Source organism: Coregonus lavaretus (assembly GCF_964263955.1).
Source record: "Coregonus lavaretus genome assembly, chromosome: 26".
NCBI lineage: Eukaryota > Metazoa > Chordata > Actinopteri > Salmoniformes > Salmonidae > Coregonus > Coregonus lavaretus.
Genome location: NC_140013.1, coordinates 14,507,949 through 14,523,252, shown reverse-complemented (window position 1 = coordinate 14,523,252; position 15,304 = coordinate 14,507,949). Strand labels below are relative to the sequence as shown.

At 47.0% G+C, this 15,304-nt stretch overlaps 1 protein-coding gene across 1 annotated transcript; it reads right to left on the bottom strand.

Annotated features, from left to right (window-relative positions):
• Positions 1-298: 298 nt before the first annotated feature.
• Positions 299-14,048, bottom strand: zc3h4 (zinc finger CCCH-type containing 4). Its single transcript, XM_084142887.1, has 14 exons — positions 13,752-14,048; positions 8,412-8,718; positions 8,144-8,251; positions 7,738-8,017; positions 7,460-7,638; positions 7,208-7,292; positions 6,857-7,002; positions 6,596-6,697; positions 6,319-6,430; positions 5,975-6,084; positions 5,387-5,817; positions 4,998-5,287; positions 4,583-4,831; positions 299-3,241 (listed from the first exon to the last, which is right to left on the bottom strand). The coding sequence occupies exons 1-14, from the start codon at positions 13,829-13,831 to the stop codon at positions 1,563-1,565; spliced, it is 4,158 nt and encodes a 1,385-aa protein (XP_083999013.1). The 5' UTR covers positions 13,832-14,048; the 3' UTR covers positions 299-1,562.
• Between the last annotated feature and the right edge of the window lie 1,256 nt (positions 14,049-15,304).

Genomic DNA, 15,304 nt, shown 5'->3' with positions numbered 1-15,304 from the left:
GTGAATCACAGGTGCCGGCCCACGTAGATGGGAACAGAATAGTCTGAGGCTTTTGGGTAAAACACTGGAATAAATCCTCAGTGGAAATGCGCCATTAGCAAAAGAGTTCTGTGATGGATGATGACCTGACTTCCTGGAGCCAAGAGATGTCAGGATGGAAGGAAATGAGTCATATAGGGATCATGTTTAGTAGGAAACACTAGGATGACAGGGTGATGACATACTACCACAGAGACGCCTGCCCGCCCTACCGCCTTGGCTGCCCACCAAACTACGAGAAACACTGGTCAGTTACTGGTTGATCACATATCGCCTTTATTAAATACTTCACAACCTCCCCTATAGTGAACGGTTACAAAATGGTACCTCTCGTCAAACAGGACACTGTACAATTTACAAAGCAGTCACTTTTTGCAAAGGGCAAAACAATTTTAAAAAACGAGATGCTTGTGTAGCCAGGTCACCCCAGACTTTTCATACCGCTATGGAATTAAGTGAGTTTATTTTATTTGTTTGAACCTTAAACAAAACAAAAATGTCAGTGTCCGTTTCTCCTCTCCTTTCACGGCTACAGGCTGCATCCCACTTAAATGCAGGCGGGAAATCTCATCAAATGATTCAATTTAACTGTCATGTGACATAGGGAGGAGACAGGAGAGGCAGATATAAGTATAAAAAATAAATTAAAATGATCATATCTCACGTGACAGACAGACACTCATGACAGTTGTGGTTTTTAATTGTACAGTTCTGCCTCAGTGGCAGAGAGGTGCGAGTGGAACCTCAAGCAGGGGTGTGTGGGGTGGTGGGACCAACATGGCCGACATAGTCATAGGCTTCACCCCGACACACAACAAACAGACAGAAGAGGCTAGAGATAACACAGTGCTGAAAGAGCAGAGGGCTCAAATATTTAAAAAGAAGACAGCCGACAGAGAAAGACTGGCAGTTAACAGAAGGACAGCGCAAAGAAATGACTTCAAATCAAGCAAACAGTTGTATTCATATGTAATAACACTACAGGCAGAGGGAGTGGTAGTGAATGTTCTCTATGTGTTATCTTTGCCTGTGATTGGACTAGAAAATATACAATGATTGACAAGAATTCTTCTGATGGCGACACAGTGGAAGTTAGTGACGTGAAAGGGTTGGTGGGCTTTGGACAGAACGGTTGATAAAGGGGGAGCTTGGAGACTGGAGTTACAAACAAATGCTAAGGAAAATTAACAGGACTAGGAGGACAGCCCATTTAAATCTGTGGACTCATGTTTTTCTTGTCCTACAATTGTTTTCTCTTAAAGTAGGGAGTGACTCTCATAAAGGGAATACATTATTTATACATCTGTTTGTTTTAAAATAGAGGTCTCTCTTTCCCAGACATATCCCTCCCACACCCTCCCTCCCCGGCCCCAAAGTCTGTTATAGAATCTGATTAGCAAACACTGCAGGTGTGACGCCTGACCAACACGTTGAAACATTCACCTTCTGTGGCCAGTCCAGCTTCCGCCTCAGTGCGCGTGTCTAAAACAAAGTTCGACCAGCCAGGTGGATATGCTCAGATATCACTGGCAAAAGGGTGATGCCGTGGGGTCAAAGCCTTTGAAAACCTCCTTCAGAGAGGCATTGTCCTGCTCCGTGGTGGTGGTGGTGTCGCCAGGCTGGGCAGGGCTGTTCCCACCAAAGGGGCTGCCGGAGCCGCTGGGCTTGCTGGCCTGTTTCACCATGCTGAAGAGCGAGGACACAGGCAGGTTGTGGACGCCCGCCGGGGTCTGCTCAGCAGCACCAGGGGGGCCCTGTCCGGCCGTGGAGGAGCCAGAGGCAGCAGCAGGACATCCGGGGGGCCCGGTGGACGGCGAGGGTGCAGGTTTGGGCCTGGGCCGGTTATAGCTGTTGTAGCGGTCAGTGGACTGCTCGCTGCTTTTCTCTGGCTCCGGCTGGTCCAGGGCAGACTTACGGACAAATAGGGGCTCCTTAGCCTTGGGCTTGGCTGGCGCCGCCTCACTGGGTTTAGGCTCTGTGAGGCCGCTGCTGGGGGTTGTGTTTGTGGCGGCACCAGGGCCCTCAATTTTACCTGCACTTGGAGTCCGGGGGTCATATAGACTGATACCACTTAGCACACTGCTGCCACCAGCTGCACCCGCTCCACCTCCACGGCTCACCCCACCTGCACACAGTAGCCGAGGGTCGTAGGGGGCGATGGTGGGGGAGGAGGAGCCGGCAGTGGGTGGAGGTGCTGCCGGGGAGACCGTCAGAGGGGGGATAGGGGACTCTGAAGGCTGCTTCAGGGAAGATTTCTGCGGCTGGAGTCGTGGGTCAGCGGGGGCTTTGCGGGCCATTCGAGGATCGACGGGCTTGTCGACAGGGGTGGGCAACAAAGCAGGAGGCGCCGGCAACAGGGCTGGTGGAGGGACGAGGGGGAGAGGAGGGGACGACTGGGAGGGGCCGGATGAGGCGTTAACAGTCTTGAGGATGCGAGAGAGCAGCTCAAAGTCTGGGAGGGAGGAGGAGGAGGCTGGGGGTTCTAAGGAGGGAGGGGGGACGGGCGGGGTAGGGGGGAGGGCCTTGTGGATCCGCTGCTGGCTGCGTGAGAGGCGGGCGTCCAGGGTTGAGACAGGAGGGATGCCTGGGGGGAGGGGGAGGAGGTCCTGTTTAGGGATGGGGATGGGGATGAGGTCCTCGGGGTTCCATGTCACTGTCTTAGCGTAGGGGGGCATGTGCAGGAGAATGTCCTTCTTGATGTGGCTGAACTGCTTCAGCTGGGAGCGTGGGTCCCTCAGAGCCATGCCCATCAGGGGGTCCAGGGGGATGGGCACAGGCTTGTCCCTCAGAACCCTCTCCGTCTCCTCCTCCTCTGCAGGGGGAGCCGTGAGGGGCGGGGGCTTGTACACCAGGGGGGCGTCTGGTTTAGGGGTGAGAGTGGCGGTGGCGGCAGCGAGCCGTGCCAGGCGGGGGTCTGCAGGGGCGACGGTGGAGGCCGAGGAGGGGTTGGGAGAGTCCAAGGCCTGGGCAGAGTCTGTGGCCCGGGAGAGGCGGGGGTCGCGAGCCATCCGGGGGTCCCCCTGACGGGGGTCCGCTGGTCGGATGGGGGGGTGCGCTGGGGAGCCTTTCTGGAGGCGGGGGTCGCTGGGGGGGCCCTCAGGTTTGGGAGGGCCCTGGCTCTGCTGGCGGAGCGTCTTCAGGATGGATGTGACACTGCCGCCTCCATCCTCATCCTCACTGGAGTACCAGTTAGCGGAGTCACCTAGGAGATAAAGCAACAGGAATCAGTGATGACAACCAGTTTAGAAACCACAACTAGTTCAAAAACCACAACCACCGAAAACTGATTTCCTAGTGTTTTTACAGTCTTTTATTTCCAACAATGAAAATCCCCCCCCATTTTTTTTTTGCTCAGAAAACTTAGGGGCCAAATAAAACCACCCACGGGCTAAATTCGGCCCGCGGGCCGCCAGTTGGGGAACCCTGACCTAAATCAATGTCAGAGCCCAACATAATTAGTAAAGTATCTCACACACCAACAGCTCCACCTAGTGAGGGTGTAGAGGCCCATTGGAGTCACTAATCTGATCCATGGGACTTTATTACGCAACCAGAGCCCAGAGGATGTTGACTCTGCTGAGGGGTTACAGTGGGGGTCAACGGTGTCATACAGCCATTTCCTGCCTCCTCGGGACACATATACATTTCTAACCAAACAAAAGGAGACAGGAACACTGTACATTTTCCACAGGCAAGCACTTTTCGGGGCTAAAATCATTTAATTTATTAATCATACCATCAGCTTTATCTGCGTCCTAAATGGCACCCTATTCCCTTTATAGTGCACTACCTTTGACCAGGGCCCAGCCAGGGACGTAGCATATGCCCTCGACTCAACCTATTTGATGTGCTTTATGTAGCCTATACGGGGGAGTGCGACATCTAGCCAGTATTTATATGGTGTCTGTATGAATATAGCATAGTCCTCCATTGTTTGCCCTGCCAATGCACTGTTTATACTGTGTCAGTGGGAATTGTTTGTTTTGTCTATGGAGAATTGAGATGGTGCCTGCAGTAATTTCCCATGGTGGTGCGTGCCAGGTTTACCAGGCCCAGTAGAAGTGTTTATGTTATTGTATGTGCTGGCTTGTCATTATATTAGCGTCTAAGCAGAATAGACATCAATACAGTGTCTACAGCAGGGGTGTGCAATAACTTCGGCTCGAGGGTCACATCGGGATTTCAAAATTCATCGGCGGGCCGCACAGATTTGTTTTCGGACAGATTTGTTCGTCAAAAGCAATTTGCAGCCCAGAAAAATTGCAGTTATTTGAAAACATATAGGTCACATTATAATTCCGACATACTGTACTTTCTATCTAGTTTTAGACATTCAAGAGTGGGTGGCCTAGAGTGGTGCAGCGGTCTATGCTGCTGCCTCCAGTGTACCGCTACAGGGGGGTCATACCAAGGATCATTTAGAATTTTTGGATTTTATATATATAAAAAATGAATTGATGAAAAATTCAACGTATGTTGCCCACCCCTGGACTACAGTGTGTGTGTGTGTGTGTGTGTGTGTGTGTGTGTGTATAGAGCGTACCTTCCGCGTCCCTCTCTCCTCCCCCCTTGGCCAGCCTGGACCTCTCCTCGTCCTCCTGCTGTTTCTGCTGGATTCTCATGAACAGCATGCGCTGGGCCGGCGGCAGGAAGTCGGGCATGCCCATCCCTGCCTGCTGATTGGCCGAGCCTCCGTTTGCAGGGATGTCCGGGCCTCCCATGGAGCTCTGGTTTCCTCCCGATCCTCTTCCTTCTTTCTCGTCCATCCCTCCAAAGCCCTGGAAGTCATCACCTGGAAGGTACAGGAGGAGGGTTGATAACTACAACACTCTGAGACACATTACAGCACAGGTTTAGATTCAATCTGAAATTATATTGGAGGGGCCAACATTAGTCTCTGATGCGAACAGTGATTGTATGCTTCGTTCATGATGTGATACGATATCCGCTCAGCTCACCTTCCTCCACCACCCCGTCCATATTCATGTCTTGCTGCTGGTTGAAGAAGTTGTCAAAGAAGTTACCCCCCGGAGGAGGTCCGGGGGGCATCATGGGCCCCCCTTCTGGGCCAAAGCCTGGCATCATGGGGGGTCCTCCGGGGCCCATGGGTGGGGGAGGACCCATTGACATGTCTGGGGGCATCATGCCAGGTGGAGGGAACCGAGGCGGAGGCCCACCAGGCCCACCGGGGAGCCCTTGGGGGCCAGTGGCGCCAGCTTGGCCTGTGGCAGTTCCTGGGGTCTGGCCTCTGTAGAGAGAAGGATCGTTGAGTTATACCATGTTCCTAGTACATACTCAAAACTATAAAAGCCACATAAATAGGTTTGGAAGGATGTGAAAAGCTCACCTGTGATTAGCTAGTTTCTGAGCTAGCTGTCCCGTGGGCTGTACCTTGATCTCAAACAGCGAGGGGATCTTCTTCCCGCCATTGCCGGGACAGTGGGGTGGGGGGCCCATGGATGGGGGTGGGGGACCATTGGGGTTGGGAGGGCCCTGGTAGGGGCCACTGTCTGGGTAGGGGGAAGGGGGGCCAGGACAGGGACCGGGACCTTGGGTAGGCCCTGGGCCGGGGAGGCCGTTGGGGGACATGGGGCCCTGTGGTGGTCCAGGAGGTCCAAAGTCCCCAGGGCCGGAGTTGTCGGGCGGCCCTGGTCTGGGAGGTGTCGGGAGAAGGCCCACCCCAGGAGGAGGCTTAGGAAGGGGGTTGATCCCCTGCTTCTTTAGCTCCTCCACCTCCTTCTCATCCTCAGCTCCAGCCTCGGCATCCTCCGCCAGCATCTACGAACATAAGAGATGAAAAGGTGGTCAAAAGGGATTAACAGACTAACACAGAGAGAGCAATAAACACCAGAAATGAGAGGAGAGTGAGTGAAAGTGTGAGAGTGTTAAAGAAACAGAGAGAGGTGGTATCTAAATCCACTTAAAGATGGCTCACCTTGTTTAGCAGGTCTTGGGTGTCGTCGGTCAGAGGCTCGTGGGAGAACATGCATTCGTCTCCATTCACACAGCTCCCGGTGGTGTGGAATAGCTTGCAGGGGAAATCACGTGCTGGCGAGTTAAGGAACTATGGATGGCCTGGATGGACTGAACTCACTCAAAGACTGTCTCATGGCCATATAGGCCCGATATTCAAAAAGCGGCCGGGGGTAGCACTGATATAGGCTATACTAAACTTGACAACTAGTATGGCAGTTCTAGTTATGCTAGCTGTAAACACACACTGAAGGGAATGTATGAAATGTCCTATCTGATACAAAGTGGACTGCAGGTAAAGGATATCATGCATGTAGGGGCAGTTTTCAGCCCGCGCGCAAAAGCCGGTGATGTAGAACTTGCAGAGTTCTTTCTTCTTGGGCAGCTCAATGTCGTGGCTGAAGTTGCAGTGTTCCCCCTGGAAAGTTGGCAAAGAGATAAAACAATCAAAATCACAACATATTTGGACAAGATTGTTTAAAGCAGTTGACGGTAACATATGTTAGAAGAATGATTTGACATTCTATTGAGAATGCCTGGCAAGAACATTATCTCAGCTTAAATTTCATGATTTCCTTCTTACCCAAGTACAGCGGCCCTCGATGTAGTACTTGCAGATAGCTTTCCCTTTCTTGTCTTGGTGCTTGTCCCCCTGCTGCTTGTTGTGCTGGCCTCCTCCTCCATCCTGCACCACAACACAAACAGGTTCTATTTTGCCTTGCGGTGAGGTCTTCTAAGCATTACTAGTTTTAGAGTGTTATCAGAAATCCAACTTGTACAGGTTGAGAATTCATTCAGAGGAGCGAGCAGGTCTGTAAGGTGTTGTAGTTGGTTTTATTCTCACCCCCATGTCCCCCATGTCTCCATTGTTGTCCTCATCGTGACCCTGGTCTCCGCCCCCTCGGCCTCTCCCTCGGTTCCGCCCTCGGCCTCCCCGGTTCATACCACGCCCCTGTTTCCCACGGCCCCGCCCCCGCCCACCTTTACCACCTGGTTGGAGCAGGGAGAGAGACACTTCATCAGTGGGCTACAATGGAACAAGACAGGCAACCATTTTGGATCGGGTGCAAAGCATGTTTACTTAGGAAGGACATCAGAACAGCTAACCTAGTATGTCTGTATTACAGTAGCATGACTAAGTATTGTGTTGTATGAATAATAGTGGTAATCCTTCACATGCTGACAGCCAACTCACCCCTTCCACGGTCTTTGGACTTCCTGTACTGAGAGTATTCATCATAGTCATCTTCACCCATGTGGTCATAGTCGTCATCTCCATACTAGAACACAACATAAACTGGATGAGGAACAATTCAGAAACAAAACACAATATACTTTCCTGAGATTTCCAACACTTTGCTGCTTTAGCGAGCACACCAGTATCATTGATAGATCATTTCACATTGTTTGTGCATCTGGCGCCAGAGGATGACCGTCTTTGACTGACCTCCATCTCGTCTCCTCCTCCTCCTACTCCTCCTCCTCCGTACATCATCCCTTCTCCGTCCTCGTTGTCTCCACCCATCTTGCCCCCTCGTCCCCGACCCCTGCTGCCTCCTCTTCCTCTACGCCCTCCTCCTCTCATGCCTCCTCGACCTCGCTGGTTCTTCATACGACCTTTACCTCCTGTGGAGAAAGAAAATAAAACACTGTCAATACCTTGTGTCAGCATCTCCACAGCACGCGGGGACCTGCAAGCAAACTAGTAAAGGTCGTTCAATTCACCTCTGACCCCATTTTTGCTACCTCTGCCCCCGCGACTGTTGCCCCTTCCACCTCCATCGCCGCTGCCTCCCTCTTTGGCCTTGCGGTATTGGTTGAGCTCCTTGGTGAAGTCATCGTAGTCTTCATCCCCCATCTCCTCATCCTCCTCTCCCTCGTAGTTCTCCTCTTCGTAATCGCCGTAGCCCCCGTAGCCTTGCTTGTCCATCTTTACGTAGCTGCCCTTCTTAGGCATGGGGCCACCGTGGCCGGAGGACGGGGCTGGTGGGTAACCTCCAAGGGACTGGGTAGGAAACAAACAAACAATCATTGTTAGACCACTGTAATTACATGGTAGCAAACAGACTAGCAACTCTGCAGCAAGTATCTTCAATCATGTGATTTAGAGTACTGCCATGGGGTAACTTACAGAAGGGGGGTACGTAGGGCTGTAGTCCCGATACTTCCTCTTCTCACTTGGGCTGTAGTCAGAGTCATCGCTAAAGTCTGAGTGGTCATCACTGGAGGAGGCATGACGCTTTAACACCACACACAGAAAGAGAGATACGTTTAGTGACAAAGCACTAAGAACCATCTTTAGACTACAGTAAGAAAGCAATAACATCCCTGATCTGAAGGGTCTGTATAGGACGATGAAAGCCTGAGTTGAGCTGGATGTGGAATACACACACTCTTACTTTGTGCTTGGATTTGCGTCTCTTCTTGGCTCTCCTCTTCTCCTTCTCCCGCTCCCTCTCTTTTCTCCTCTTCCTCTTGTGGCGGCGGGCCTTCTCGTCGTCCTTCTCATCGGCGCTGGCGTGGCGCTCTTTGCTGCGGTGAGTTTTCTCTGGGGGGGCCGCCTCTGCTGCTGCTACTGCTTCACCTTCACCTCCATCTTCTTCTTCTCCTCCTCCTCCTCCTCCTCCAGCGCTGGGCTCCTCTGCCACCTCCACCTCTCCACCATCATCCTCCAGCTCCCCCTCTTCCAGCTCACCATCCTCACGCCTGTGACAAACAGAGGACAGATAGACAGGACATCAAAATGCTGTTCAAGCCACACTCTGGTCTCATCCGTGTAGATCATGTTTGGACTCCCAGTATGGGACAGATGGAGGGTTCCTGGGTGGTAAACATCACATTCCTAGATGCCACCACCCGACAATAATAATACGGGATCAAAGCTTTTTGTCTTGGGAAAAGTACAATGGAATAAAATGGCATTAACAACCGCGACTGCCAGTTTGGGAATTTTGATAATTCCTTTTTCATGGTAGAGGTAACATTGCGAGCCTCAGGTGTACCCGTTTACACATTTTACATTGATAACTTGAATAGCCCATGGGAGTCACATCCCTCATGTTCTGACTTGAGTAATCCAATTTGTAGGTTTCAGTCGCTAATTATGGCGTTTCCTTGTGTTTCTGTACGTTTGTCTTGACAGTGGAGATAACACAGTTAACCTCAGGGCCAATCAGCTGTTGTTATCCTATCCTGTGACAATATCTAAGAGCTGCGTTTGTCTGAACTCGTTAAACATTAATCACACCACCGTTCACCCAAAAACCATGACACAATGTAGGCTGCTCTGCTGTAACATTCTGATAAGTTATGAGTGTTGTGTTTGGGTGACTGGGTTGACGGTTGGCTGTTATTGTGGGTGACATGAAGGACCTAGTGTCTGCTGAGAGTCAGAGGGCAAGATCAAGTTTTTCTTAGATTGATCACATTGGCATAGGCCTACTGACTGTATGCTGGAGATAGGACTGCTAGGGTGTAAGGGCTGTGTGTTTTTTCTGTGTCAAAACAAGCTGAGTTATCGTGAGGGGGTCAGGGATAAGGTGGGTGTGGTCTGTGGTAAACAAATTATATGGCAGTTAGTATATGGGACAGCAATCAGTAATAGCAAGTTTCTCTGTGAACACGATTTCAATATAGGTATGACATTTCCATGTGTGTGTAGTGTCTACACTTTGAGCTTCACTGTTTGTCTCTATGGACTGGAAAAGTTGAGAGTGATGCAACTATGATGATGCAACTGGTGGGGGAGGGGGATTCAGTAGGCCCCAACTACTGGACTGGACATGGGCAATCCGTTGGCTTTCATTATACAGGGTGGATTCAACATCAACATTCAACCCTATTTCAAGGACATTTTGAAAGCAATAGGCCCATCACTAAATCGAGTTAGTCATTCCTGTGCGGGAGACAAGTGTTTACATAACAAAAATAACCTTAAACAGTCTGCTATTTATCAGTGAAGACCAGTCAATTTCATCTCTCAACAGTCCTCAACAGCATACAATATGCTTGCTTAGGACATGAAAAATATTTAACCAACAACCAATACAAATCTCAAACGTTACACAGAAAACCGCAATGGTCAAAACTGTATTACAACTGGAATAGCTAGGCCTAAATATAGCTAGAGAACACAAGACAACAAGAAATCAGAAACAGATAATGTTTCCCCCTGCCAGCTTTCAAAAAAAAAAAAAAAAAAAAAATTGGTCATTTAGCAGACGCTCTTATCCAGAGCGACTTACAGGAGCAATTAGGGTTAAGTGCCTTGCTCAAGGGCACATCGACAGGTTTTTCACCTAGTCAGCTCGGGGATTAGAACCAGCGACCTTTCGGTTACTGGCACAACGCTCTTAACCACTAAGCTACCTGCCGCCCCGGTAGTTTCACACAGAGATGCCATTATATGATTTACTGAAATACATTGGCGTGACAATAAGGCATGTGTGGTGGTGGAGAGAAGTAGGATATGACCACCATGTCCATTTGAAGCCTCACTTTAGCCATCGAGTCTAGCCTACAGAGTGAACGGATATTTGCTGACACTGATCAGAGCAGGCTTGAGTAACAGTCTTGCTTTCAGTGTCTGGTAAAGCCTAACTTCGAAATGGTACAGGTTAGGTCTTTATTTGATTATTCAAATACAGACTGGATTACAATTCTGACTTTTGGCCAAAGTACACAGAAATGGTTTGGGTAGTAAAACAAGGAGTTAGATGTAGGCTATAGAATAGACTATACTCTGAGCATACAGACCCAATCTGTGGACATAGGCTTATAGACCAATTGACACAAATAAATGTTGACTTGTCTCTCTTTATACTCACACCACACGGTCCACACCACATCCTCAACACACTATCTTCCTATGTAGGACATGACTTTCCCTTTGGGCCCGAGGGTTTCTGGGTCTTACTAAAGTCTCCTGCTCCTCGTTACGTTTAGTTATCCTAAGTTTACTCTCAGCCAGAGAGGGACCAGATATAGATCTAGTCACTCTTAAATAAACCAAATTAATCTAAAGCTGCAAGTTGATCATTTTCTTTTTCTCCCCTTCATTGTCAATGGCATGGTTTTACAACCTGGCATAAAACAATGGAGTCAACATAATTTAACTTAGCACAGCCAACCCTTAAATCAAGATCTGTCATGGCAGTCACACAAACCCTCACGTCCTTCAAGAGGCACAAGGAGTCCATTCTTGATGAGCGCAGAGCTTTGCATTGCTGGGGGTTCTATGGACTGACATGGGCACACACAGAACAAAGGCTCTACTGACACAGCTCTGACTCCTGGCCCCTTTCCCTAGTGGCGTGCCAGTTACAAGTATTGAGGATTCTGTGGACAAGCAAAACGCTTTATCATGATTTTGCTCAGTTCAGATGCCAGCCAAGCCAACCTATACTTCTACAGAGGTGTGCCACTCCCATTGGCTGGGAGTATGCCTAACCATTTAGCTGTGCAAAGAGATGTTAGGGTCTGGCCAAACCTATCTTGTCTTGTACTGAATTAAAACTTACTCTTACGACATTCTTTATGTAGTAGCCTATTTCAAACTGAGGTTACAGGGGTTTTGGTTTATTAACATTACAGTAATAAAGGGTTGTATATGAAAATGAGTCAGGCTGGTTAGATTTCCTGACAAATGTGTGACATGGCAAATGCAACGCACCTGTCAACAGCCCCCTCTGGGTTTTAGCCTACATCACAACGATTTTGCAAAAAAATTATGAATCACTCCAATAACAACAGACGAGTCGGGAAATGATAGCACTCACTACTGACAATTAGATAGGGCTCTAGTCTACTCTACGCTAAGGAACAATGGCAAGGAACTATGCACAGAAAAAAAGTTACACTTGGATCCAAATATATAGCCTAATAAAAATTTATCAAGGATAGGCTTGGATAAACGCACTTCAAACAAGACAACCTTTACTGTTGCTATAAAGTTGTGTGCGTGCACTGGACACACCCTATGTGGTTCCAAGAGCATAAACTGAGTTAATGCGGAAAGTACTAGGTACGATCACTAATGTAAACTCACGTTTTCGCTTACAAATACATTTTACAATACTATTCATGCATCACCACAACAGGATTACAGTTTAATTAAAAAGGTCAAAACGTTCCCTAATAATCAATTAATCTACAAACAATGGGCCTTTATCAAAATGATGGGAAGTACTTACTGTGAGAGGTTTTCTTCACATTCTGCACTCAAAAGCACTGGTATGACCATTTTTCCCAAAATTGTTTTGGTAACATAATAGTGGTCTCCCCACTTTATTATTAGGGTTTGTGGAATGGTATAACTTGTGTTGTTGGGGGGAATGCTGAAGACAGACAGGGCAATCAGGCAACTAAATACGGAACATTTGTGTTTTACTTCACCTTTTAGACATCTGAAATGCTTTGCAAACATTCAACACAGTTCTGGGATTTGGTGGGTGTTTGGGACAACAATCTAAAGTAAAATAGCAGTCTGTCCTGAGAAGAGAGAAGCGAGAAACTTTATACGGGCACAAAATTAGGCAATTTTCCTGAACGTACATGGAAGAAAATGTTAGAAAATACATTAATGTACAGATCTAGTAATTATTATTATTTTTATTATGGGTGGCACAAACATTTCATGGGGAAATGAGAAAGCTAAAATAATTGTGCAATCACTTTTGTTACATTGTTGCTGACTAGTTAGTATGATCAACTTCACGCCTTGGAATTGTATCAATTTGTTAATTGTTAGTGATTAAATGTTCTATCAATACCTAGCTAGTTGGCTTAGTTAACGTTAGCCTGTGGACCAATAGTGAACTTCATAGTTAGCTAATCGAACCAATTAATTGTATTCGCCGATTCAAGAGGGCTCGTTCTATTGAATGACAAGTGACCATCTGCATCAATTCCAATGACAAAAATGTTTTCAACACAACTAACTAGTTGATACAAAGGAAGGCACAATGGCGGCCTTGGCTTACTAGTTAGTCTGGCTAGATTGGTCTGGCAAGATAGCTATCAAAAAAAGAAACTGCGTAGTTAGCTAGCGTCGTTACTTAGCTGGAGTGCTAATAAAGGAAATACATACTATGTCCAACAACTGGTTATTAATCAAATAAATTACAATAAAGTAGTTTCTGACCTGAAATACCTAGAATGGAATGATTAATTAGGAAACTGATTAAATTCGCCCTATTGTTGGCTTGGCGGATAATTTGCAAACTGCCATTTTTTCCACGGAGGGCAGCCAGCTAGCTAGCGAGTTGGAACCTTAACTAGGCCTTTCTTTGCAATGCAATTTTGCAAAGCTTTTGTGTTCAAACACGTTTTGGACATCTAGATAATTGGACATCTATTCAGAAATTAATTAATTTCAGCTAGTTAATTTAATGGTGGAAAATTAGCAAGCAAAATATCCTATTTTTCTTCATTCGGTCTTTACTTTGATAGGGATGCAACTTTGCTGGATCAGTTATTTGAACTGATGGTTTTTCTTCATAAAATAACTTCTTGAAATACTTATTCAAACTGAACAGATCCCAGGTTCATATTTGACCTTCCAGTTTGCGCTGAGCAACGTTTCAAAATGGCGTTCGTTACCTCTGTACTTGTTCCCCAGAAAAAGGCGACTTTAATCCCTTTGAAAGAAAAAAAGGAAAAAGAAACCCGGGCTTTTTATGCCTAAAAAGCACAGGACAAATAAATAGTTTGATAGAAATATGATTGTAGAATTACTCGACCTTTCGTCAGTGAGAAGACTGTGTTCGTGGTTGGTTGTTGTTGGGGAGTTTGGATGGACAGTCATGCTTTCCACAGCCATTTCCTCTAGCTACATTTAGGTGCAAAAAAAATTACAACTCTACTGGCTTATGCGTCACTTAACTTGGATCTACAGTACTTGTTAATGGTTTTAGGAAGAGTTTCAGTTCATAGTAGTCAATTCCCCACCAACAGTTGTTAGAGAAATAGGTTGAAATTGTGTCCTGAGGTTCTCCGTCCTACAGTTGCGCTGTAAAATGAAACTCATCCACTTAAAATGGCTGACTGTCTCCTCCAAAGAGAAGGGGCGGGATATTCTTAACGTGACGACATTAACATTACGTTCTCATACGTTTGTCACGGAAATACCCGAACGTTCTTCGATCAGCAGTTGTCAAAGAGCACTCCGGCATAGGTATATGCATATCTGCAGCCAAGGGGTCTGGATTTTAGGGCACATTGAGGAATTCTGCTGCTTGTCCAGTAATTTGAACAAGTTCACTTTTCTCTTAATTAGTTGGCCGTCAGTTCCCTCTCCATGGCATGACTATATTGGTGGTAGCTGTGGACAGCAATGTGTGTCTCAGAGCCTGTGTATGTAGTGCATGTCCTGTACCAATTATAATTCACTATTAAAGCCACAGTCAAATTTCAACTAATCAGTTACATTTAATTAATTAGATTGATTGGTTCAACTGTTTTGGCATATCACAATAAAATAAAAACCAAGGACCAGGTATAGGCTCCATTGTTCATGTTTTTGTTGCCGTAGGAAACTTTGAACAAATGTATAGCTTTATATCATGTGAACATGTCATAAATTCATTTCTTCCACTGTTATATTTTTGTTGGTAGGCCCATGATATGATGGTATCAGTGGAGGCTCCTCAGAGGAGGAAGGGGAGGACCATCCTCCTCAGTGAATTTTATAAAAATTAAAATAGTAAAACATTAAAAAAAGTTATCCTTTTTAGATAAAACTATACTAAATATAATCACATAACCAAATAATGTATTACAACACACTATTTTGCAAAGGAGGTCTACAGTAACCTCAACAGCACTCTCTAGGGTAGCGCCATGGTGTAGCCAGAGGACAGCTAGCATCTGTCCTCCTCGGTACATTGACTTCAATACAAAACCTAGGAGGCTCATGGTTCTCACCCCCTTCCATAGACTTACACAGTAATTATGACAACTTCCGGAGGATGTCCTCCAACCTATCAGAGCTCTTGCAGCATGAACTGACATGTTGTCCACCCAATCAAAGGATCAGAGAATGAATCTAGTACTGAAAGCATAAACTACAGCTAGCTAGCACTGCAGTGCATAAAATGTGGTGAGTAGTTTACTCAAACAGAAAGAAAGACAGTAGTTGAACTGTTTTGAACAAATTAATTAATTCGAAAATGAAGGAGAAGCAAGAGAGAAATAGAGAGAGAGGGCCCGCCGGTGTAACTGCTTACTGACTGTACACTGTACCGTTACAGCATGATTGTAGCGGGTTTACTAACGCGTTAGTTCTATTAGCTAT